The sequence below is a fragment of the Pristiophorus japonicus genome, chromosome 9, assembly GCF_044704955.1.
Source record: "Pristiophorus japonicus isolate sPriJap1 chromosome 9, sPriJap1.hap1, whole genome shotgun sequence".
In the NCBI taxonomy this organism is placed as follows: Eukaryota; Metazoa; Chordata; class Chondrichthyes; family Pristiophoridae; genus Pristiophorus; species Pristiophorus japonicus.
The window spans coordinates 5358894-5385209 of NC_091985.1; the positions used below are offsets into that span (position 1 = coordinate 5358894).

Consider the following 26316-nt stretch of genomic DNA (forward strand, 5'->3'; position numbering starts at 1 on the left):
CTTTTCATTATTAGAGGCACAACAGGACATTCTCAGAACTCTCGGAAGCTCAGGCTATACTGTACCCGTTGTATTTTACAACTACGACAAGATCAAATGGAACCAGTAACATCGCACATCCTTCTCTCGATAAACACAGGAGCCAGCGGTCTAATTCTACAGAGCCGCTTCTCACCAGTTCAGGAGGAAGTGAACAGATGCAACAAATTCAGTCAACATCTTAAACCAGCCCAGATTGTTCAAACATTTCAATAAAATATTTTAAACACATACCATAGAGATTTTATATAAAACGTGTGGAATAAGGAGGCCACTCAGCCCATCAAACCCTTGCTTTCCAGACTATTCAATCTCTTTCAATCAAATTAAGCTTGCGAGGAAAGGTTTTGTAGAGTTCCTCCCTGTTCCTAAACATAAATTGAGCAAAGCTGCACGTACCCATCTACCCTCGCACGCTAACTACCCATCGCATGGCCATCATGTTCCACGCAGCATGCAATAGTCAATCACCTCGACACTAATCCCGGTAACTCTGTCCCATTCCCAGCTAAATATTGAAGTGTTACTGGAGGCAACATCAGCTGCTCACATTCGGGGAAAGAATCCTTCCTGTCAAAGTCTGCTTTCAGGGTTGTTCATGCTCATGTCCTCCAGTTGCACATTCATGGCCCAAGTTCAATCTGTATTCATTTGAAACCCCAGATCACATCTCCCTCCCCCCCAACTTTCTCTGTAAAGCAAGTTCAGGTCAATGACATCCCATAATTCAAAAGGCTCCCATCCCAGAATCATTCTCAGCACTTTCCCGAAAACAATCTGCATGCTTCGGAAGGTTGGATGGCCAAAATTGCTCTCAATATTCCAAAGGAGGCTCGACCAGCAATGTGTCTAAGACGAGAATCAATTCTGAAGAATAGGTGAAATGCCCTTCAGGTGCATGGTAATATTCAATTACTTACTGATAACAGCTTCATACTGACCAGGTAGTTCAGTAAGTAGTCGTATTAATAACCAACCCCAACCCTTGCTTCAGAACAGGAGCCCTTCATTATGTGCAAGCTGCTTTCTCCTTCCTCTTCATCCCCACACATTTTACAAATGACATTCCTTAGATCATGGTTCCCCTCCCTAACATCATACCGATTTCCATTTATGAACTTTATTCCATCCGTCTCTACTGGATTTGAACCCAGGTCCCAGAGATGAAAGGCCCAAAGGCAAGTAGATTCAGTTGTGATATTATGCTTTTCCATGCAATCTACACTGTATCTAAATGCTGACTGTGTAAACAGCAAGTGTGACATCTAGTGGCAGATCAGAATACTCTGCAGTGACAGATCAGAATACTCTGCAGTGACATATCAGAATCCTCTGCAATGACACACTATCCACCTGGGGCAGTGGCAGATCAGAATACTCTGCAGTGGCAGATCAGAATACTCTGCAATGACACACTATCCACCTGGGGCAGTGGCAGATCAGAATACTCTGCAGTGGCAGATCAGAATACTCTGCAGTGACAGATCAGAATACTCTGCAGTGACACACTATCCACCTGGGGCAGTGACAGATCAGAATATTCTGCAGTGACACACTATCCACCTGGGGCAGTGACAGATCAGAATACTCTGCATTGACAGACTGTCCACACTGCGCTCACTGCACACCCACCCCTGGAGCCCTTCACCCACCCGTGCCCGCACAGTGTGCTGATAATCTCTGCTGGGACTTACTTGCGCCTCTTGGCTCCGTGTAGAAGGTGGTCATGTTTTTCGTAAATCTGGAGCTCCTGTTCCTCTTCCTGCACAGCATTGGGATCCTCTGTCGCCAAGACATCAACAGCACTGCCCAGGGGTAAGGCTGAAAGATGTCACACAAACATTACATTTGGGATCAGGAGAGTTCAGGGCACTAAACCTCCAGTTACAAATAATCACTTCCACATCTCGGAACCGGCGGGAGGCTCCACTCCCCAGCTGCAGAGTTACTGACAGCTGGACCCTTCAGCCCATTCATTTTATTACGCAAAATTAGGACCCATGGAATTGGGGGTAATATATTAGCATGAGTTGAGGATTGGTTAACGTACAGAAAAGAGTAATGATAAAAGGGTCTTTTTCATGTTGGCAGGCTGTAACTAGTGGGGTGCCACAAGGTTCAGTGCTGGGCCACAAGGTTCAGTGCTGGGGCCTCAGCTATTTACAACCTTTATCAATGACTTAGATAAAGGGACTGAGTGTAACGTATCCAATTTTGCTGATGATACAAAATGAGGTGGTAAAGTAGCTGTGAGGAAGACACAAAGAGGCTGTAGAAAGATATCAGCAGGTTGACCGAGTGGGCAAGAACATGGCAAATGGAATACAATGTGAGGAAGTGTGAAGCTATCTGCTTTGGTAGGAACATGGATGCGCTTGTACATGAATCACAAAGTTAACATGCAGTTACAGCAAGCAATTAGGAAAGCAAAAGATATGTTAGCTTTTGTTACAAAGGAATTAAGAGTACAAGAGGAAGGAAGCCTTACTACAATTATAGAGCATTGGTGAGGCTACACCTGGAGTAATGTGTACAGTTTTGGTCTCTATACACAACAAAAGACATACATACTTGCCTTAGCGGGAGTGCAGCAAAAGTTCCCTAGACTGGTTCCTAGAATGAGGGGATTGGCCTACGAGGAGAAATTGAGCAGACTAGGCCTATATTCTCGAGAGTTTAGAAGAATGAAAAGTGATTTAATTGAAACATAAAATTCTTAAGGGGCTTGACAGGGTTAATGCTGGGAAAAATATTTCCTCTGGTTGGAGAGTCTAGAACATAGAAACATAGAAAATAAGTGCAGGAGTAGGCCATTCGGCCCTTCGAGCCTGCACCGCCATTCGATGAGTTCATGGCTGAACATGCAACATCAGTACCTCATTCCTGCTTTCTCGCCATACCCCTTGATCCCCCTTGTCGTAAGGACTACATCTAACTCCTTTTTGAATATATTTAGTGAATTGACCTCAACAACTTTCTGTGGTAGAGAATTCCACAGGTTCACCACTCTCTGGGTGAAGAAGTTTATCCTCATCGGTCCTAAATGGCTTACCCCTTATCCTTAGACTGTGACCCCTGGTTCTGGACTTCCAACATTGGGAACATTCTTCCTGCATCTAACCTGTCTAAACCCGTCAGAATTTTAAACGTTTCTATGAGATCCCCTCTCATTCTTCTGAACTCCAGTAAATACAAACCCAGTTGATCCAGTCTTTCTTGATATGTCAGTCCCGCCATCCTGGGAATCAGTCTGGTGAACCTTCGCTGCACTCCCTCAATAGCAAGAACGTCCTTCCTCAAGTTAGGAGACCAAAACAGCACACAATACTCCAGGTGTGGCCTCACCAAGGCCCTGTACAACTGTAGTAACACCTCCCTGCCCCTGTACTCAAATCCCTTCGCTATGAAGGCCAACATGCCATTTGCTTTCTTAACCGCCTGCTGTACCTGCATGCCAACCTTCAATGACTGATGTACCATGACACCCAGGTCTCGTTGCACCTCCCCTTTTCCTAATCTGTCACCATTCAGATAATAGTCTGTCTCTCTGTTTTTACCATCAAAGTGGATAACCTCACATTTATCCACATTATACTTCATCTGCCATGCATTTGCCCACTCACCTAACCTATCCAAGTCACTCTGCAGCCTCAAAGCATCCTCCTCGCAGCTCACACTGCCACCCAACTTAGTGTCATCCACAAATTTGGAGATACTACATTTAATCCCCTCATCTAAATCATTAATCTACAATGTAAACAGCTGGGGCCCGAGCACAGAACCTTGCGGTACCCCACTAGTCACTGCCTGCCATTCTGAAAAGTACTCATTTACTCCTACTCTTTGCTTCCTGTCTGACAACCAGTTTTCAATCCACGTCAGCACACTACCCCGAATCCCATGTGCTTTAACTTTGCACACTAATCTCTTGTGTGGGATCTTGTCGAAAGCCTTCTGAAAGTCCAAATACACATCAACTGGTTCTCCTTGTCCATTCGACTGGAAACATCCTCAAAAAATTCCAGAAGATTTGTCAAGCATGATTTCCCTTTCACAAATCCATGCTGACTTGGACCTATCATGTCACCTCTTTCCAAATGCGCTGCTATGACATCCTTAATAATTGATTCCATCATTTTACCCACTACTGATGTCAGGCTGACCAGTCTATAATTCTGTGTTTTCTCTCTCCCTCCTTTTTTAAAAAGTGGGGTTACATTGGCTACCCTCCACTCCATAGAAACTGATCTAGAGTCAATGGAATGTTGGAAAATGACTGTCAATGCATCCGCTATTTCCAAGGCCACCTCCTTAAGTACTCTGGGATGCAGACCATCAGGCCCTGGGGATTTATCGGCCTTCAATCCCATCAATTTCCTCAACACAATTTCCCGAATAATAAGGATTTCCCTCAGTTCCTCCTTCTTACTTGACCCTCTGACCCCTTTTATATCCGGAAGGTTGTTTGTGTCCTCCTTAGTGAATACCGAACCAAAGTACTTGTTCAATTGGTCCGCCATTTCTTTGTTCCCCGTTATGACTTCCCCTGATCCTGACTGCAGGGGACCTACGTTTGTCTTTACTAACCTTTTTCTCTTTACATATCTATAGAAACTTTTGCAGTCCGCCTTAATGTTCCCTGCAAGCTTCCTCTCAGAACAAGGGCTCGGCCATTTAGGGCTGAGATGAAGAGAAATTTCTTCAGAGGGTTATGAATCTTTGGAATTCTCTACTATATTCAAGACAAGAGGTCGATAAATTTTGGGGAACGACAGGAATTAAGGAATCAGGTGGGAAGGTGGAGTAGAAGTAGATCAGCCATGATCTTGCTGAATGACGCAGCAGGCTCAAAGTGGCCAAATGGCCGACTCCTCCTATTTCGGATGTTCTTAGGCTATGTATTCATGAGCACGGCAGTGGTTATACAGTAGATTCAATGTTTGATAGGCTCCCACGCCCTGGTCCCAAGTGAGGAACACGTACCATCACCATCCTGCTCCCCTGTAGCTCGGTATCGGTGCATCCGCAGCACATGCTCGGACACTGCCCGGTCTTGTTCTGGGTCCATCTGGTCCAGCATGATGAAAAGCAGGTCAAAACGGGACAGCAGCGAATCCTGGAGGCCGATGTTCTCCATCGGAGTTTTATACTGATTGTACTGGGAGAGGCACAAATTGACGGACAGAATGAGCCATCCGGCCGGGAGAAACAAACACTAATGTACCACCAGGGGCAAACACCCACTGCAGCAGGACGGAGGGAAGAGCGCGACTCGAGGAGCGACTCAAGAGCAGCACAGGCTCTGCCTCCGTACTTCGTGCCAGCCTCTGAGCTGAGGCATGCCTCTCTGTATTGCTTCCCATTAGCAGCCAGATTTATTGGGCAGAAGGCATAGAAGGAACTCCTTCCCGAAGGAAAGGGAAGCAGCTGATCCACCTCATCGCCCTCTCACACACCCCCCCCCCTCCAACAGCACAAATGGTCATCGATCCAGTTTGCGTGTCTAGTTCTGCAGTGGATTTGCCAAGCTGCGCGGCCGTGCACAGGTTGGAGGTCCCGCGCAGGCTGCTCACTGGCTATTTCATGGAAGAAACCGCGAACATGTGAAGATTTGAATGGAGCGCGCAGCCAGTTAAAGGGAACATCGCTCTGGAGGTACAAATGTATACACTGCCACATTAAAATAAACCAGGAGGAGAAAGATTGCTCTAAATGACAGTATTGCTGATGTAATTACCAACGCTACATAAACAAGCGGTTTTATTATCTCCACTCTGCTTTCCTCCCACTGGCCCCAAACCCTGACACTAGATACATGTCCAGAGTGTTGGCCTTCTAAGGACACCAGATCACCAAGCTCTGTAACTGAACAACAGATGAGAACATCCTTTTCACTCAATGCAACCCCCATCCAGTTTACCTCAGTCACCGTGACAACACGCTACTAATTGTGTGGTGCACAGGTCACCGTGACAACATGCTGATACTTGTGGGGTGCACAGGTCACCGTGACAACATGCTGATACTTGTGGGGTGCACAGGTCACCGTGACAGCACGCCGATACTTGTGGGGTGCACAGGTCACCGTGACAACACGCCGATACTTGTGGGGTGCACAGGTCACCGTGACAACACACCGATACTTGTGGGCGTACAGGTCACCGTGACAACACCATGGGGTGCAGAGGCCAAAGGCTGATGCGTTGCATCAGAAGCAGAGTGTAGAAATCTCATAAATGAGCATGCAAAGTGGGGAGAAATGGGATTAGATATACTGACTGATGGACAAATGAACTCCATAGATACTGGGGCTGTTCCCCCCCCCCCCCCCCCCCCCCTGCCCCGAGCACCGTGCATACCCTCACCTTTCCATAGACAGGATTAGCAGCGGCCAGCACACTGCACCGGGCATTCAGCCTGGCATGAATGCCCGCTTTAGCGATGGTCACACGGCCCTGCTCCATCACTTCGTGGATGGCCGTACGGTCCAGGTCAGACATCTTGTCGAACTCGTCTATACAAACAACACCTCGGTCTGCCAAAACCATAGCACCGGCCTCAAGGCGTCGCTCCCCTGGAGAGAGAACAAACAATCATTTGTGAGGAAGCTGAATTTCTGAGTGAACCAGAGAGGGAGCAGACTGCTGCTTCTCCACAACTCTCACTAATGGGCCAACAAATCACTGCGTGACTGAGGGAAGGCAGGCAGCAGAAACCAGCCACACTTCCTTTACACATCACTAATAAATCGCTCACTCTATCTGTGGGACACTTCAGTTTTGGCTGTGCAGGTTAGCTCAGCTACTCCGCACCACAGCGGAAAGCAGTCACCCCTCCACAGCACTCACTCACACGGCCCAAAGCTGACAAGTCCATTCGGTTAAAGCGCTGAGATTTAATTTTTATGGAGACGTTCATTATTGTCCTTCACTCCACATTTCCATTGGTAGAACAGAGTGTGCTGGAACTGAGCGGAACTTAGGCTGGGCAGCTCTTATTCGGCCGGCAGACGCGATGGGCCGAATTGCCTCCTTCTGTGGCATAAATCTCTATGATTCTATGGAGCTGGGCTCTCGGTATTTTTCTAATCCTCATCCAATACTCTGGGGAGGAGTTACTATCAATGTGGTACCGGAGACTGGCTCTCCCCCATAGGCCACGGCCCCTGCACTGGTTCAGTGCTCCATAGGAACACCCATCTCCCCCAGACACCAGCTGCTGTCTCAGCTCTGCCCACAAAAAGCAGCACAACAGACGATTCCTCGCTTCTCTCCCAACAAGAGAAATCCTTTTTTAAATAAACTCAAATTGAAAGTATCCTCTCCCAAAAGTATCGCTCTCCTTTAAATCCTGTTAACACAACTTGCATAGCTACCACCCAATGAATCCTGCCCCTTTCTAAGCCGTACAGGGAACGTATATGGAACGGTGCAAAGCAATGCTGATCACATGGTGCTGAAATAACAGAGCTCATTGCACCCACGTGGCAGGAACAGGCACTGCACTTGACCTCAAAGTAAACAAGAGATCCCCCTTCCATCATCCCCAGCCACCTCCAATCCCAACACCCCCCCCACCTGTCACACCTTGCCACCTCCCATCATCACACACCAAACCCACCCCACTTCCCTGCCCTCGTCACCTTCCCCACCACCCCTCTCAGTCACCCACCCTCTGGCAGAAATATAAGCGCTCTTCACGTATTTGTTCTTAAGTTTAAAAATATAGTGAATAAAACTCAGGCATGATACAGACAGACACAATCCCCTCCCGACAGCCAAGAGTCCAGGAGCCACTGGGACACAGCTACAAGCAAAAACATTTCCAAGTGTAGGCCCTAATCACATCTCAATCATGCTCCCTCCCTCCATGCACAACCCAGCCCTCCCTCCCTGCAGAGCCAGCCCTCCCTCCCTCCCTGCAGCCAGCCCTCCCTCCCTCCCTCCCTGCACAGCCAGCCCTCCCTCCCTGCACAGCCAGCCCTCCCTCCCTCCCTCCCTGCACAGCCAGCCCTCCCTCCCTCCCTCCCTGCACAGCCAGCCCTCCCTCCCTCAACGCTCCCTCCCTCCCTGCACAACCCAGCCCTCCCTCCCTCCCTCCCTGCACAGCCAGCCCTCCCTGCACAGCCAGCCCTCCCTCCCTCCCTCCCTGCACAGCCAGCCCTCCCTCCCTCCCTGCACAGCCAGCCCTCCCTCCCTCCCTGCACAGCCAGCCCTCCCTCCCTCCCTCCCTGTCTGCACAGCCAGCCCTCCCTCCCTCCCTGTCTGCACAGCCAGCCCTCCCTCAACGCTCCCTCCCTCCCTGTACAGCGCTCCCTCCAGACTGCCCCAAGCACATGGACTGATCGACAACTCTTACCAGTTTCTTGGTCAGTGGTGACGGCGGCGGTCAGACCCACACCGGTGGAGCCTCGGCCAGTGGTGGGGATAGCACGTGGAGCACTGAACAGCACATAACGCAGGAGCTGCGATTTAGCCACTGATGGGTCACCTAACGGGAAGAACAGACACAGGATCGTGAGTTAAGGTTACATACGGGACATCATCATCATAGGCAGTCCCTCGAAACGAGGATGACTTGCTACCACACCAAATATAAGGACGAGTTCACGGATGTTGCAATGAAGGACCCGAGCTACATCCTGAAGGGATGTCCGTTCGTGGATTTTTTTAACGTGTGATGGCCGTTGCACACCAGCCACCACACGGGCTTGACAGAGCTAGGTCTTGGTCCAGTGGCAAGGGTTACCCAAGACAACTGGAGACCAGCTCTGCTGCACGGACCTAGTGTGCACACGTATCGCAGTGTGGGCTGGTCCGTGCTGCCCCTGGGCCCCTGAACTCGCGCCTCCCCTGGGCCCCGATCACGTCCCTCCAGGCTCGCGCCGCTCCTGCTGTATCTGCCCACGCTCCAATCACCGACCTGGGGCCATAAAAGGAGTGGCCCCAGGTCAGTGATACGGGACAAGGTTACCACTGAAATATCATCATAGGCAGTCCCTTGAAATCAAGGAAGACTTGCCTCCACTCTGAAAATGAGTTCTCAGGTGACTGTACAGTCCAATACGGGAATTACAGTTTCTGTCACAGGTGGGACAGACAGTGGTTGAAGGAAAGGGTGGGTGGGACTGGTTTGCCGCACGCTCCTTCCGCTGCCTGCGCTTGATTTCTGCATGCGCTCAGCGACGGGACTCGAGGTGCTCAGCGCCTTCCCGAATGCACTTCCTCCACTTAGGGTGGTCTTTGGCCAGGGATTCCCAGGTGTCGGTGGGGATGTTGCACTTTATCAGGGAGGCTTTGAGGGTGTCCTTGAAACGTTTCCTCTGCCCACCTTTGGCTCGCTTGCTGTGTGGGAGTTCCGAGTAGAGCGCTTGCTTTGGGAGTCTCGTGTCGGGCACGTGGACAATGTGGCCCCGCTCAGTGGAGCGGGTCAGAGTGTGGTCAGTGCTTCGATGCTGGGGATGTTGTCCTGAGCGAGAACACTGACGTTGGTGCTTCGATCCTCCCAGGGAATTTGCTGGAATCCAATAAGACAAGTGGTGGTGGGACTTCTCTTTGAACCGGCAGTCCGTGCTCTGATGCAGCTCAATGAGGGAATCTCGGGATTTTGACCCAGCAGCAACAAAGGGATGGCAATGTATGATCAAGTCAGGAACCTGGGAGGTGACAGTGTTCCCTGGGCCTCGCTGTCCTTTTTATGCAAATACACAGGTACCCTGATCCTACCTTCAGTTCCTTTGTATCGCGGGTAAGCCACTGCCTGTATCCCCAGTTTTGCATTTAAACTCGCAGGTCTGGGTCAAGATGAACTGCTGAGAAATTAAATCAACCTCAAGACCCCTCGTTCAGAGCTCTATTGGTCCGCATAGCAAAACAGGCAGAATATTCTGCATTCCCGAAGACAGATAGCCCAGCTGAAGAATAAAGCACTGTACACAGCTCGCAATCGGACACGGCTCTTTCTCACATCAGCAACTTTTTCTGCTGATTTCTAGCAAGCAATAGAGTGCAATTGTGGGAAACTCCGGATTGAGCAACGGTAAAGGTAGCAGCTGAATAAAGCAGTTGTTTTATTGGGCTGCAATCACTGGTACTGGAACAAAGTGGGCCGTGGCTCCTCCTGGGGTAGGGGAGGGGGGGATCGTGAAGCAATAACTATTGCATCTGGCAGTTGGTAGACAGGGTTAGGCGAGATGCGGTTACGTGGTTTTTTTCAGGGGGTGGGGGGCAGGTAGTTTAGAAGTGGGGGTATTGCCATCCTCTGGGTCAGCATCCCGAGGGATCCTTGAATAGATGCTTTTGTGGGGTGTAGGGCCATTAGTTTTATTAATGACCGAAGACCGACAGCCAAAGACCGCCCCGAGTGGAGGAAGTGCATCCGGGAGGGCGCTGAGCACCTCGGGTCTCGTCGCCGAGAGCATGCAGAAAGCAAGCGCAGGCAGCGGAAGGAGCGTGCGGCCAGTCCCACCCACCCTTTCCTCCAACCACTGTGTGTCCCACCTGTGACACAGACTGTAATTCCCATATTGGACTGTTGAGTCACCTGAGAACTCACTTTTAGAGTGGAAGCAAGTCTTCCTTGATTTTGAGGGACTGCCTATGATGATAGTGACCGAGGCAGGACTCACTTTAGCAGTTCCAAAGAAAGGTCGTTGACCTGAAACGTTAAACCGTTTCTCGCTCTATACACACTGCCTGACCTGCTGAGCGCTCCCAGTATTTGCTACTTATCGGTCAGATTTCCAGCGTCTGCGCGTGAACAGGGGTTGGGTGTGACTACAGGAGCTGGGAGGTGTAGCTTCACTTGCTCACCGGCTCCTAGTTACATACGAGGATGTACTAACCCCGACATGGGCCTGGACTTGAAGCGAATTCCATGGGGGTACGTTTATGTGAATCCACTTCGCAACCTGTATGTTAATTTCCATACACAGAACTCTTCAACATGAATCACAAAGACCTTAGTCAGGCAGCTCTCTCCCACTAAAACCAGGTGTTGAACCTGCCGGCGGGATCTGTCAGAGGAGCAAATTTCAGATCCGCCAAGGGTAACCAGGAGCAACCCAGAGATCAAAATCCCCAGAATCTGTGGCAAGGCTCAGCCTTGGCAATGAACATGATAAATTAGGACCCAATCTGTGCACTGACATACAACTACAAAGGGTAGAGAGAACTTTCCCCCAGGGCTCTGCGACACAGCTTGCATACCCCACCTATTAGCAGGACGTTGATGTCACCGCGGATGCGGCTCCCATTCTCGAGGATCTTCTCCGAGCCGCCCAGCAGCAGACAGAGGATGGCTTTCTTGATGTACTCGTGCCCATGAATACTGGGAGCCAGGGACCTGGCAAGCTGCTCAAAGATATCCTGGAAACAGAGCAGAGGAGAGGCACGTAAATGATCACAGAAGTGAAGTGCACAGTGAGAGTAGAAGGCTAAGATGGAGACATTGTGAGCAAATGGAGCAAGAAGATAAAAACTAAGTATTCGGGGCAGGAGTAGGTCATACGGCCCCTCGAGCCTGCTCCGCCATTCAATCGGTTCATGGCTGATCTTTGACCTCAACTCCAGTTTCCTACCATATCCCTCGATTCCCTTAGAGTCCAAAAATCTATCGATCTCTGCCTTGAATAAACTCAATGACTGATCATCCACAGGTCTTTGGGGCAGAGAATTTCAAAGATTCATAATCCTCCGAGTGAAGATATTCCTTCTCATCTCAGTCTTAAATGGCCCAAGCCTTACCCTGAGACTATGCCCTCTAGTTCTAGACTCTCCGGCCAGGCAAAACAATCTCTCAGCATTTACCCTGTCAATCCCCTTCTGAATCTTGTATCTTTCAATATTACCGCTCATTCTTCTAAACTCCAGAGAGCATAGCCCCAATCTACTCAATCTCTCCTAATGCGACATCCCTCTCAACCCAAGAATTCATCCAGTGAACGTTCGTTGCACCATCTCTAACTCTAAGTATGTCCTTCCTCAGATAAGTAGACCAAAATTGTGCACAGTACTCCAGGTGTGGTCTTACCAAAGCTGTATACAATTGTAGCAAAACTTCCTTACTCTTGTAGTCTAACAATAAACACAAAAACATAATTGGAGCAGGAATCGGCCATTTAGCCCCTCGAGCCTGCTGAATAAGACCATGGCTGATCTGATCTTGGGCTCAGCTCCACTTCCCTGCCCGTTCCCCATAACCCTCGACTCACTTATCGTTCAAAAATCTGCCTATCGACACCTCCAATATATTCAGCCCCCACAGCTCTCTGGGGCAGAGAATTCCGAAGATTCACAACCCTCAAAAAAGAAATTCCTCCTCATCTCCATTTTAAATGGGCGACCCCTTATACTGAAACTATGCTCCTTAGTTCCAAATTCCCCCACAAGGGGAAACATCCTCTCTACATCTACTCTGTCAAGCCCCCTCAGAATCGTATACGTTTCAATAAGATCACCTCTCATTCTTCTAAACTTCAATTAGTATAGGCCCAAACTGCTCAACTTTTCCTCATAAGACAACCCCCTCATCTCAGGAACCAACCTCATGAACCTTCTCTGAACTGCCACCAAAGCAAATATATCCCTTCTTAAATAAGGAGGCCAAAACTGTACGCAGTATTCCAGGTGTGGCCTCCCCAATACCCTGTACAGTTGTAGCAGGACTTCCCTACTTTTATACTCCCATCTCCTGTGCAATAAAGGCCAACATTCCATTTGCCTTCCCAATTAGTTGTTGTACCTGCATGCTAACATTTTGTGTTTCATGTACAAGGACCCCCAGGTCCCTCTGTACCGCAGCATTTGGTAATCTCTCCCCATTTAATTCATAATTTGCTTTTTTATTTTTCTTACCAAAGTGGATAACATCACACATTTTCCCACATTATAATCCATCTGACAAATTTTTGGCCAGTTAGCCTGTCTATATCCCTTTGCAGATTCTTTGTGTCCTCCTCACAATTTGCTTTCCCACCTATCTTTGCATCAACAACAAATTTGGCTACATTACACTCGATCCATTCATCCACGTCATTAATAGATTGTAAATAGCTGAGGCCCCAGCACTAATCCCTGTGGCACCCCACTAGTTAGTTTGCCAATCTGAAAATGACCTATTTATCCCAACTCTGTTTTCTGTTAGTTCGCCAAGCACGCTAATATATTACCCCCAACCCAGTGAGCTCTTATCTTGTGCAGTAACCTTTTATGTGGCATCTTATCGAATGCCTCTTGGAAATCCAAATACACCAGATCTACTGCTTCCCCCTTATTCACCCTGCTCATTACATTTTCAAAGAACCCCAGCAAATTTGTCAAACGTGATTTCCCTTTCATAAACCATGCTGACTGCTTGACTGTATTATGATTTTCTAAATGTCCTGCTACTACTTCCTTAGTAATGGACGCCAGCATTTACCCAATGACAGATGTTAGGCTAACTGGTCTATAGATTCCTGCTTTCTGTCTCCCTCCTTTCTTGAATAGGTTTTCCAATCCACTGGGACCTCCCCAGAATCCAGGGAATTTTGGTAGATTACAACCAATGCATCCACTATCTCTGCAGCCACTTCTTTTAAGACCCTAGGATGCAGGCCATCTGGTCCAGGGGACTTGTCCACCTTTAGTCCCATTGGGATAATGGCCAACATGCCATTTGCCTTCCTAATCGTTTGCTCTACCTGCATGCTAACTTTCTGTTTCTAGTGCTAGGACACTTAAATCTCTCTGAACATCAACATTTAATAGTTTCTCACCATTTAAAAAAAATTATGCTTTTTTATTCTTCCCACCAAAGTAAATAATCTCACATTTTCCCACATTATACTCCATCTGCCACCTTTTTGCCCACTCATTTAACCTGTCTAAATCCCTTTGCAGGCTCTGAGTCTTCCCCACAGCTTACTTTCCCACCTATTATTGTATCGTCACTCGGTCCCTTCATCCAAGTCATCAATATAGATTGCAAATAGCTGAGGCCAAGGACCAATCCTTGCAGCACCCCACTAGTTACAGCCTGCCAACCTGAAAATGAGCCAGTAATCCCGACTCTGTTTTCTGTCCATTAACCAATCCTTTATCTATGCTAATATATTACCCACAATCCCATGAGCCTTTATCTTGTGTAGCAACCTTATCGAGTGCCTTTTGGAAATCCAAATATATTACATCCACTGGTTCCCCTTCACCTACCCTGCTAGCTACATCCTCAATAAATTTGTTAAACACCATTTCCCTTTCATAAAACCAGGTTGACTCTGCCTAATCATATTATGATTTAAGTGCCATAAGAACATAAGGATTAGGAACAGGAGTAGGCTATCTAGCCCCTCGAGCCTGCTCCGCCATTCAACAAGATCATGGCTGATCTGGCCGTGGACTCAGCTCCACTTACCCGCCCGCTCCCCGTAACCCTTAATTCCCTTATTGGTTAAAAATCTATCTATCTGTGACTTGAATACATTCAATGAGCTCAACTGCTTCCTTGGGCAGAGAATTCATTACCACTTCACTCCACAGACTGGCTCAGCCCCTCAACCTAACTGCATAAAAAAGTTATCCGCTGGATCCCTGACTGGATGTCACCATCAAACCCAAGGTAGCTGAGAAATAACACGCACACAATTAATATCCCCCAGGAATGTTTAAACAAAAAGAAGTTGAGCTCAAATTCGGCAACTTAAAGATGTAGTACTCACTCATTATTATTATTAATAAGGATTAACGGTTCTGAAGGGTGTTTTTTTAAATAAAGAAGACTTGTGTTGTGGTGATATATTGGAGACATTAAGCAAGTGCACACTGTATCAGCACTTCCCCAACCTCGCATCATTCACTCCATTACCACACTCGGCACCTCCTACCTTTGATCGGGATTTACTGAACTTCTTGATCTTGGCCACATCATCTGCAGAAAACATGGGCGACACTTCCTTGCTCATCAACTTGACATTGCACGCGATCAGAATCGTCCTGCAGAACATAGTCAGTCTCTTCAGTTACACAGGTTCTACCTCCCCTTTCAGTGCACCCGGATCATTCCCCTCAGTTACTCACAGCAACATTAGCTTCGACCTGGCCAAACAATCACACGCAGACACAAGGTGTAAACTGTCTCTTCTGTCCCCACCCTCTAGCACACATCAATCACCGACAGAACCTCTGTACACAATACAGTGCAGGTCATCTCACTGAATGACCAGCTCAGCAAGAAACCTTTGCCACTGATCAGGCGACTGTACTGAACGATCTCCCCATTGTTTCTGTAAGGCACTAGAGGAAGCTTCAAGGAGATCTCATTGATGTATTTAAGACCCTAAAGCGGATAGATAGACTGGATCCCACAATCTTTAACACTAATACATACTCTAGGACACAGGCATGGATTCAGAAAGAGTTATGAAGCAACTCCTTCACGTAGAGTTTGAAAAGATGGAACAACATACCCAGGGAAGCAATACGAGCAGAGAATAGAACATAAGAACATAAGAAGTAGGAGCAGGAGTCAGCCATTTGGCCCCTCGAGCCCACTCCGCCATTCAATAAGATCATGGCTGATTTGATCCTGGACTCAACTCCACTTCCCCACTTGCTCCCCATAACCTTTGACTCCCTTATTATTCAAAAATCTGTCTATCTCCAACTTAAATATATTCAAAGACCCAGCCTCCACAGCTCTCTGGGTAGAGAATTCCAAATATTCACGACCCTCAGAGAAGAAATTCATCCTCATCGGTTTTAAATGGGCGACCCTTATTCTGAAACTATGCCCTCTAGTTCTAGATTCCCCCACGAGGGGAAACATCCTCTCTGCATTTACCCTGTCAAGCCTCCTCATATATGTTTCAGTAAGATCACCTCATTCTTCTAAACTCCAAGGAGTATAGGCCCAACCTGCTCAACTTTTCTTCATATGGCAACACCTTCATCTCAGGAATCAACCTCGTGAACCTTCTCTGAACTGCCTCAAATGCAATTATATCCTTCCTTAAATGAGACCAAAACTGTATGCAGTACTCCAGGTTTGGTCTTACCAACACCCTATATAGTTGTAGCAGGACTTCCCTACTTTTATACTCCATCCCCTTTGCAATTAAGGCCAGCAGTCCATTTGCCTTCATTGTGTAGTTTGCAAGAGGACGATGAATATATTTTTGGCTGACAGGGCTAATGAAGGGCATGAGATAGAGAGTGTGGTAGCAAATATCTGGCCTGATGCATGGAACTGAATTTTCAGTCGTATGCATGTGAGGGCATATCAGGGAGGGAGAGCCTAGCCAACTACTTCACTTGACATGTAACCATGCTCACTTCAAGCTTACTCTCAGGGATCCAGCAGGAATTTCACAACTTTCCCTAGAAACTGGCCGTGTTTTCAGGAGTTAGCGGGTGGAGCGTTTTAACCAACAGGTGAACATTCTTAGGCCTGGAGGCCTTTTCATTGGCTACTCCCTTTATCAAGTCTTCATTGTCGGTTTCTTGGCATTATCTGGTGCCCTGGGCAACATTCTCCCCATCAACCATCAATAAAGTAAAAATTAACTGGTCATTCTTGGATTTGTTTGTGGGATCTTGCTGTGTGCAAAATGCAGAACAGCGACTGTACTTCAAAAGTAATTCACTGGCTCTGAAGCACTTTAGGACACCGAGGATGTGACAGGCTCTGTATGCACAAGCACGAGTTCTTTCTCCTTAAATTTACAGCAGGAATGGCTAAGACCAGTCCCTCGGGCTGAATTCAGGCCATGAAACCCCGGTCAGTTCAGTTGGTTTGTGTGGGGGGAGGTAGAAATCACAAATCACAAGTGAACCATTGGCCTGTCTTGACATGTATTCAGCCTCCAGTTTTCAAACGGTTGGAAAGCTCGGGCTCATCCGATGAAATATTGGACACAACAAAATTAACACCAGCATCGCTTCCCAACTCCATTTAAAGCAGGCGTGCTCAACAGTTGAAGTATTTTCACTACAATGATGGTCATCAAGTATTGACCACACCAAGCAAGATTATCTACATGTTAGGGGCACGGGAATTAGCTGATGTAACATCATTCTAAGTTAAATACAACGAGGGACAGGGTAACAACACAAGAGGTTAAAGAGTTTACACAGCCCAACAATTCCATGTGAACACATGATGAAAATTTCTCGCGCCACTCCCGGCCATGGAACCTGCATCAAAATGCTCAAGGCTCCATCCTGAAAATGATCAACATCCATCTGGGAAAGGATGAAAAGGGTTCCAGAGTGTGAAATGGAGGCAGCAGGAGGGGCCACAGACACTGGAACAAGGTGTTGGAAGAAGGGAGCTGCACATAGGCACTCACAGGTGGAGGTTATCACGACAATCAGAGGGGGCGGGGACCCGGAAATAGATTCTCCAGGACACGGGGAGCCAGACAGGAACTCAGGTGTGTGGGCCGTAGTTTCTCACCAGTGGGAGGTACTCCAGGCAAACCCAGGAACTAGCTGACCCCAAGTGCAATCTGTGCTACTGGTAATTAATGCTGTTTCATAGAATAAAATCATAGGAATTTACAGCACGCTAGGAAGGAGGCCATTTCGGCCCATTGTGTCCACGCAGGCCGACCAAGAGCTATCCAGCCTAATCCCACTTTCCAGCTCTAGGTCCGTAGCCCTGCAGGTTACGGCACTTCAAGGGCACAGCCAAGTACTTTTTAAATGTGGTGAGGGTTTCTGCCTCTACCACCCTTTCAGGCCGTGAGTTCCAGACCCCCACCACCCTCTGGGTGGTGAAAAAATGTCCCCTCAAAACATCCTCCCAATTATTTTAAATCTATGTCCCCAGTTGTTGATCTCTCTGCTAAGAGCAATAGGTCGTTCCAATCCACTATATCCAGGCCCCATATAGTTTTATACACCTAAATAAGGTCTCCCCTCAGCCTCCTCTGTTCCAAAGCAAACAACCCAGCCTATCCAATCTTTCCTCATAGCTAAAATTCTCCAGTCTAGGCAACGTCCTCGTAAATTTCCTCTGTAACCTCTCCAGTGCAATCACATCTTTCCTGTAATGTGGCGATCAGGACTGCACGCAGTACTCCAGCTGTGGCCGAACCAGTGTTTTATACAGTTCAAGCATAACCTCTCTGCTCTTGCCTTTATTAGCCAAGGCATAGAATACAAGTATTCTGTGTGCCACCTTATTTAACCACCTTATCTACCTGGCCTGCTACCTTCAGGGATCTGTACACATGCACTCCAAGGCAGTACAGCGGAACCTGGGGGTCCTGCTGCATGAAACACAAAAGGATAGTATGCAAGGTACAGCAAGTGATCAGGAAGGCCAATGGAATCTTGGCCTTTATTGCAAAGGGGATGGAGTATAAAAGCAGGGAAGTCTTACTACAGTTATACAGGGTATTGGTGAGGCCACACCTGGAATACTGCATGCAGTTTTGGTTTCCATATTTACGAAAGGATATACTTGCTTTGGAGGCAGTTCAGAGAAGGTTCACTCAGTTGATTCCGGGGATGAGGGGGTTGACTTATGAGGAAAGGTCGAGTAGGTTGGGCCTCTACTCATTGGAATTCAGAAGAATGAGAGGTGATCTTATCGAAATGTATAAGATTATGAGGGGGCTTGACAAGGTGGATGCAGAGAGGATGTTTCCACTGATGGGGGAAACTAGAACTAGAGGGCATGATCTTAGAATAAGGGGCCGCCCATTTAAAACAGAGATGAAGAGAAATTTCTTCTGAGGGTTGTAAATCTGGAATTCGCTGTCTCAGAGCTGTGGAATTGGGTCATTGAATAAATTTAAGACAGAGATAGATAGTTTCTTAACCGAAAAGGAAATAAGGGGTTATGAGGAGCAGGCAGGGAAGTGGGTCCGAGTCCATGATTGGATCAACCATGATCGTATTAAATGGCGGAGCAGACTTGAGGGGCCGTATAGCCTACTCCTATTCCTATTTCTTATGTCCCTTTGTTCCTCTACATTTCAGTATCCTACAGTGACTGTTTGCACATAGTTGCACCAAACCTACCTGAACGTTCCAGAGGTGTAGCCGTTTTTTTTCCCAGGCAGACACCGGTAGGTGCCAATGACCTGCACCCGGTCACCAGGCTTCACCACATCCACCAGGTCATTGTCCAGGATGATGTCGACCGAGCGGGGCAGCTGGCCAGCAGGGGCCTTCTCCGGCATCTCCTGAATGGTGATGGTTTGGTGGTCCTTGTACAAGGACAACCCAAACTCCGTCTCCAGGGGGTTATTCTCCTCGTCCTGGAGAGATTAATAAATAAAGTAGAGACAGAGCCGGTTATTTAATCGCTCTCCATTATTCTCATAATCCTTGTGACTCCAAGCCGCATAACCACAACAGCCAGATTTAACAGCAGTCCACAGTGGGCCGCTCAATAGCAGCGTTCCGGAGCAAGGAACAAACTCGGAGCGACCAAACACGTCAGTAAAATATCCTCGTGTCTCAGGGATGGGTGCGTTGGCAGGAATGAGAAGACGTTTGTCGTATTTAACAGGATCAAGACAGGGAGCCCATGCACCGGGGAATGGTGGCAATGTGACCTGCACACTGCCACACAGGGTATCGTACCCGAAACACTTGGTAAGCTCATACCCTGAGCAGGGGGAAGTGTAAGAAATAGCATTGAACAGTTCTTGGAGAAAAGGGCAGTGAACCAAGTAACCGCACCATTCACATGTTCTTTCCAGAAATGAATTAAACGCAAAAAGTGGTCCAGGATATTTAGAACAGGTCTGTAGGACACCGTCGGATTACAAGATAAGAATGAACGGACTTTTTACATTACAGGACAGAGTGCCCTTAAAGGAATCCATTCAATTCTTTGCAAAACACAACCGTGTCACAATGGGAATTTAATGCTGAAATTAGACTATTTCTGTGCTTGCCAACAACACGGTCAGCACACTTCATAAGTAATTCCTGTACAAAGCACCGACTGAAGGAGCTAAAAGAAACGTGTAGAAGGGAAGAACCTAAGAAATGAACCTCGTGTTACTGGACTTCATAAAACCGCAGGAAAGGGCTGTCTGAATGCTGCCCATTTATTTATATTGTCTCTTCATTTTGTGAAAGCTTTGACAGAGCTGTACCCAGCTATAAAACTAGCTGTAAATGGCGCGGTGAACACACACGCTGGAGTGCCAACCAGTAACACCAGACCGACAGACCCAGGTTCACTTCTTCACACCACACATTTACCGTGGATAGCCAAGATCCACAGGTCTTCCCCTCCCAGCCAGCCAGCCCAGGGGCTGCTCCCCCACCCCCACAGAAGATCTGGGACAATCAATTTGTCCAGAAACATCATAGAAATTTACAGCATGGAAGGAGGCCATTCGGCCCATCGTGTCTGTGCCAGCCGACATAGCTATCCAGCCTAGTCCCACTTTCCAGCTCTTGGTCCGTAGCCTTGCAAGTTACGGCACTTGAAGTAGTTCAAGTCATTTTTAAATGTGGTGAGGGTTTCTGCCTCTACCAGTGAGTGAGTTTCAGGCAATGAGTTCCAGACCCCCACCACCCTCTGGGTGAAAAAGATTCTCCTCAACTCCCCTCTAATCCTTCTTAATCTCTCCCTCCATGTGTACTCCTCAACCCCAATTCAGCCACCCCCCTTGATCCTGCCATCTCACATAGCCTCAATAGTCCCATCGTGTTAACCGCAGTCAGACCATCTCTGACCACTTCCTTGTATTGCTCTTCACCTACATCCCCCTTGGTGACTGGTGAGTAGTTTTTCTTTTTCTTTTCTATATCAGTAAGTAACATTCAGCATTGTTGTTGCCAAATTAAGTTAATCTCGGGATGAAGTCATGGCAGCTCGGACAAGTGTTATGCTCCTCCTGTACTATGTGGGAAGTCAGGGACGCTTCCAGTGTCCCGGACGCTCCTGACGGACTGCATTGCGGCACTGGAGCTGCGGGTGGATTCACTCTGGAGCATCCACGATGCTGAGAATGACGTGAATAGCACGTTGAGTGAGTTGGTCTTACCGCAGGTAAAAGGTACACAGCCAGATAGTACATGGGTGACTAACAGGAAGAGCAGTGGAAGGAAGGTGGTGCAGGGGTTCCCTGCAGTCATCTCCCTGCAAAACAGATACACCGCTTTGGGTACTGTTGGGGGGGGGGGGGGATGACTCATCAGGGGAGGGCAGCAGCAGCCAAGTTCATGGCACCGTGGGTGGCTCTGCTGCACAAGAGGGCAGGAAAAAGAGTGGGAGAGCGATAGTGATAGAGGATTCAATGGTGAGGGGAATAGATAGGCGTTACTGCGGCCGCAACCGAGACTCCAGGATGGTATGTTGCCTCCCTGGTGCAAGGGTCAAGGATGTCTCGGAGCAGATGCATGACATTCTCAAAAGGGAGGGTGAACAGCCAGTTGTCGTGGTGCATATAGGTACCAACGATATAGGTAAAAAACGGGATGAGGTCCTACGAGATGAATTTAGGGAGCTAGGAGCTAAGTTTAAAAAGTAGGACCTCAAAAGTAGTAATCTCGGGATTGCTATCAGTGCCACGTGCTAGTCAGAGTAGGAATCGCAGGGTAGCTCAGATGAATACGTGGCTTGAGGAGTGGTGCAAAAGGGAGGGATTCAAATTCCTGGGACATTGGAACCGGTTCTGGAGGAGGTGGGACCAGTACAAACCGGACAGTCTGCACCTGGGCAGGACCGGAACCAATGTCCTAGGGGGAGTGTTTGCTAGTGCTGTTGGGGAGGAGTTAAACTAACATGGCAGGGGGATTGGAACCTATGTAGGGAGACAGAGGGAAATAAAATGGAGGCAGAAGCAAAAGATAGAAAGGAGAATAGTAAAAGTAGAGGGCAGAGAAACCCAAGGCAACAAACAAAAAGAGCCACATTACAGCAAAATTCTAAAGGGGCAAAGTGTGTTAAAAAGACAAGCCTGAAGGCTCTGTGCCTCAATGCGAGGAGTATTCGGAATAAGGTGGACAAATTAACTGCGCAGACAGCAGTTAACGGATATGATGTAATTGGCATCACAGAGACATGGCTGCAGGGTGACCAAGGCTGGGAACTCAACATCCAGGGGTATTCAACATTAAGGAAGGATAGGCAGAGAGGAAAAGCATTGCTGGTTAAAGAGGAAATTAATGCAATAGTAAGGAGGGACATTAGCCTGGATGATGTGGAATCGGTATGGGTGGAGCTGCGGAATACCAAAGGGCAGAAAACGCTAGTGGGAGTTGTGTACAGACCACCAAACAGTAGTAGTGAGGTTGGGGACAGCATCAAACAAGAAATAAGGGATGTGTGCAATAAAGGTACAGCAGTTATCATGGGCGACTTTAATCTACATATTGATTGGGCTAACCAAACCGGTAGCAATGCGGTGGAGGAGGATTTCCTGGAGTGTATTAGGGATGGTTTTCTAGACCAATATGTCGAGGAACCAACTAGAGAGCTGGCCATCCTAGACTGGGTGATGTGTAATGAGAAGGGAGTAATTAGCAATCTTGTTGTGCGAGGCCACCTGAGGAAGAGTGACCATAATATGGTAGAATTCTTTATTAAGATGGAGAGTGACACAGTTAATTTGGAAACTAGGGTCCCGAACTAAAGGAAAGGTAACTTCGACAGTATGAGGCGTGAATTGGCTAGAATAGACTGGCAAAGGATATTTAAAGGGTTGACGGTGGATAAGCAATGGCAAACATTTAAAGATCACATGGATGAACTTCAGCAATTGTACATCCCTGTCTGGAGTAAAAATAAAACTGGTGGCTCAACCGTGGCTAACAAGGGAAATTAAGAATAGTGTTAAAACCAAGGAAGAGGCAGAGAAATTGGCCAGTAAAAGCAGAAAACCTGAGGACTGGGAGAAATTTAGAATTCAACAGAGGATGACTAAGGGTTTAATTAAGAGGGGGAAAATAAGAGTACGAGAGGAAGCTTGCATGGAACATAAAAACTGACTGCAAAAGCTTCTATAAATATGTGAAGAGAAAAAGATTAGTGAAGACAAATGTAGGTCCCTTGCAGTCGGATTCAGGTGAATTTATAATGGGGAACAAAGAAATGACAGACCAATTGAACAAATACTTTGGTTCTGTCTTCACGAAGGATGACACGAATAACCTTCCGAATGTACTCGGGGACAGTGGGTCGAGTGAGAAGGAGGAACTGAAGGATATCCTTATTAGGCGGGAAATTGTGTTCGGGAAATTGATGGGATTGAAGGCTGATAAATCCCCGGGGCCTGATAAATCCCCGGGGCCTGATAGTCTGCATCCCTGAGTACTTAAGGAAGTGGCCCTAGAAATAGTGGATGCATTAGTGATCATTTTCCAATAGTTAATCGACTCTGGATCAGTTCCTATGGACTGGAGGGTAGCTAATGTAACACCACTTTTTAAACAAAGGAGGGAGAGAGAAAACGGGTAATTATAGACCGATCAGTAGTGGGGAAAATGTTGGAATCAACAATTGAGGATGAAATAGCAGTGCATTTGGAAAGCAGTGACAGGATCGGTGCAAGTCAGATGGATTTATGAAAGGGAAATCATGCTCGTCGAATCTTGTGGAATTTTTTGAGGATGTAACAAGCAGAGTTGGCAAGGGAGAACCAGTAGATGTGATGTATTTGGACTTTCAAAAGGCTTTTGACAAGATCCCGCACAAGAGATTGGTGTGCAAAGTCAAAGCGCATGGTATTGGGGGTAATATACTGACGTGGATAGAGAACTGATTGTCAGACAGGAAGCAGAGAGTCGGGATAAACGGGTTCTTTTCAGAATGGCAGGCAGTGACTAGTGGAGTGCCGCAGGGCTCAGTGCTGGGACCCCAGCTATTTACAATATACTAACGATTTGGATGAAGGAATGGAGTGCAATATCTCCAAGTTTGCAGATGACACTAAACCGGTGTGAGCTCGGAGGGGGCCGCTAAGAGGCTGCAGGGTGACTTGGACAGGTTAGGTGAGCGGGCCAATGCATGGCAGATGCAATATAATGTGGATAAATGTGAGGTTATCCATTTTGGGGGCAAAAACACGAAGACAGAATATTATCTGAATGGTGGCAGATTAGGAAAAGGGGAGGTGCAACGAGACCTGGGTGTCATGGTACATCAGTCATTGAAAGTTGGCATACAGGTACAGCAGGCGGTGAAGAAGGCAAATGGTATGTTGGCCTTCATAGGGATTTGAATATAGGAGCAGGGAGGTCTTACTGCAGTTGTACAGGGCCTTAGTGAGGCCTCAACTGGAATATTGTGTTCAGTTTTGGTCTCCTAATCTGAGGAAGGACATTCTTGCTATTGAGGGAGTGCAGCGAAGATAACCAGACTAATTCCACGGATGGCAGGACTGTTATATGAGGAGAGACTGGATCAACTGGACCTTTATTCACTGGAGTTTAGATGGATGAGAGGGGATCTCATAGAAACGTATACGATTCTGACGGGACTGGACAGGTTAGATGTGGGAAGAATGTTCCCGATGTTGTGGAAGTCCAGAACCAGGGGACAGTCTTAGGTTAAGGGGTAGGCCATTTAGGGCTGAGATGAGGAGAAACTTCTTCACTCAGAGAGTTGTTAACCTGTAGAATTCCCTGCCGCAGAGAGTTGTTGATGTCAGTTCATTGGATATATTCAAGAGGGAGTTCGATATGGCCCTTACGGCTAAGGGGATCAAGGGATATGGAGAGAAAGCAGGAAAGAGGTGAATGATCAGCCATGATCTTATTGAATGGTGGTGCAGGCTCGAAGGGCCAAATGGCCTACTCCTGCAACTATTTTCTATGTTTCTATGTTTTCCCCACCCAACCCTACTCGCTTCGGTGTCCACCCCTGTAAAAAGTTATCTGCAACTGACTTACATAATCCCTTCCTATTTATCTACATGCTGCCCCCGAGACATCATCCGAAAGTAGCACCAGTCACCACATATACGCGGACGACACCCAGCTCTCCCTCACCACCACCTCTCGCTCGACCCAGAATTGTCAGACTGCTTGTGCGACATCCAGTACTGGAGGAGCAAAAATTTCCTCCAATTAAATATTAGGAAGTCTACTGCCGATGGCGGAGAAATTCGGCTGGTTTGCACCTCCCGTTAGTGCCTGCAGGGGACAGTAATGGGGCAATAAGGGGTAAGCGACCGGGCGTGGCGGATTCACCGACACCCACGAACTTTCTTGCCGGTTTTGCGCTGGCACTAACACTTGTAACCGTCTGTGATTCTGTGCTGAAAGTCGCCATGCGCTCGATGGGCCGAATAGCCTTCTTCCATGCTGTAACCACTCTATGAATGCCAGGGACAGAGCTGTTGAGAGTGGGCTACGTCAGCAGAATGGAGACACACAGAAAGGCACTGTGCTGAATGTAACATACAACGTACTGAACCTTCATGGCTGCCCGAGCTGACACTTTGTAGAACGGTTACAGTAGTTGCTGGGTTTATCTTTACACCCCGGTAGACAATCAACATTTTCTTGGGATAATGAAATTGTTCCTTTCCCAGGAATATCAGTCGAAGTGGTGTGAATGTCACTGGCAGGTCTTTAGTCAGCCTTGTTCCACATCAGCACCATTCTGCCAAGTTCAGATTATTCTGCTGAAGGTGATGAGGAGCAAAAGGCTGACAGAATAATGTCGGGTGCTCCCATGAGTTAGTGCACTGGCACTCCCTCCCTCCCTCCCTCCCTCTCTTCCCTTCCCCCCTCCCTCCCTCTCTCTCTTCCCCCCTCCCTCCCTCTCTCTCTTCCCCCCTCCCTCCCTCTCTCTCTTCCCCCCTCCCTCCCTCTCTCTCTTCCCCCCTCCCTCCCTCTCTCTCTTCCCCCCCCTCCCTCCCTCTTCCCCCCCTCCCTCTCTTCCTTCCCCCCTCCCTCCCTCTCTCTCTCTCTTCCCCCCTCCCTCCCTCTCTCTCTTCCCCCCTCCCCCCCTCCCTCCCTCCCTCCCTCCCTCTCTTCCTTCCCCCCTCCCTCCCTCTCTCTCTCTCTTCCCCCCTCCCTCCCTCTCTCTTCCCCCTCCCTCCCTCCCTCTCCCCTCCCTCCCTCTCTCTCTCTCTCTCTCTTCCCCCCTCCCTCCCTCTCTCTCTTCCCCCCCCCCTCTCTTCCCCCCCCTCCCTCCCTCTCTTCCCCCCTCCCTCCCTCTCTTCCCCCCTCCCTCCCTCTCTCTCTTCCCCCCCTCCCTCCCTCTCTCTCCCCCCCTCCCTCTCCCCCCCTCTCTCTCTTCCCCCCCCTCCCTCTCTTCCCCCCCCTCCCTCCCTCTCTTCCCCCCTCCCTCACTCTCTTCCCCCCTCCCTCACTCTCT

General features: G+C 48.1%; 1 protein-coding gene across 1 annotated transcript in view; it reads right to left on the reverse strand.

Moving 5' to 3' along the window:
- Positions 1 to 26316, reverse strand: part of mcm3 (minichromosome maintenance complex component 3) — a 61424-nt gene that overhangs the window by 29362 nt on the left and 5746 nt on the right. Inside the window, exons 4-10 of the mRNA XM_070889036.1 lie at positions 19047 to 19285; positions 14903 to 15011; positions 11252 to 11405; positions 8398 to 8529; positions 6405 to 6613; positions 5023 to 5197; positions 1734 to 1860 (exon numbers count right to left, since the gene is read on the reverse strand). Coding sequence (XP_070745137.1) covers positions 1734 to 1860; positions 5023 to 5197; positions 6405 to 6613; positions 8398 to 8529; positions 11252 to 11405; positions 14903 to 15011; positions 19047 to 19285 — 1145 coding nt within the window. The remainder of the gene's footprint in view (positions 1 to 1733; positions 1861 to 5022; positions 5198 to 6404; positions 6614 to 8397; positions 8530 to 11251; positions 11406 to 14902; positions 15012 to 19046; positions 19286 to 26316) is intronic.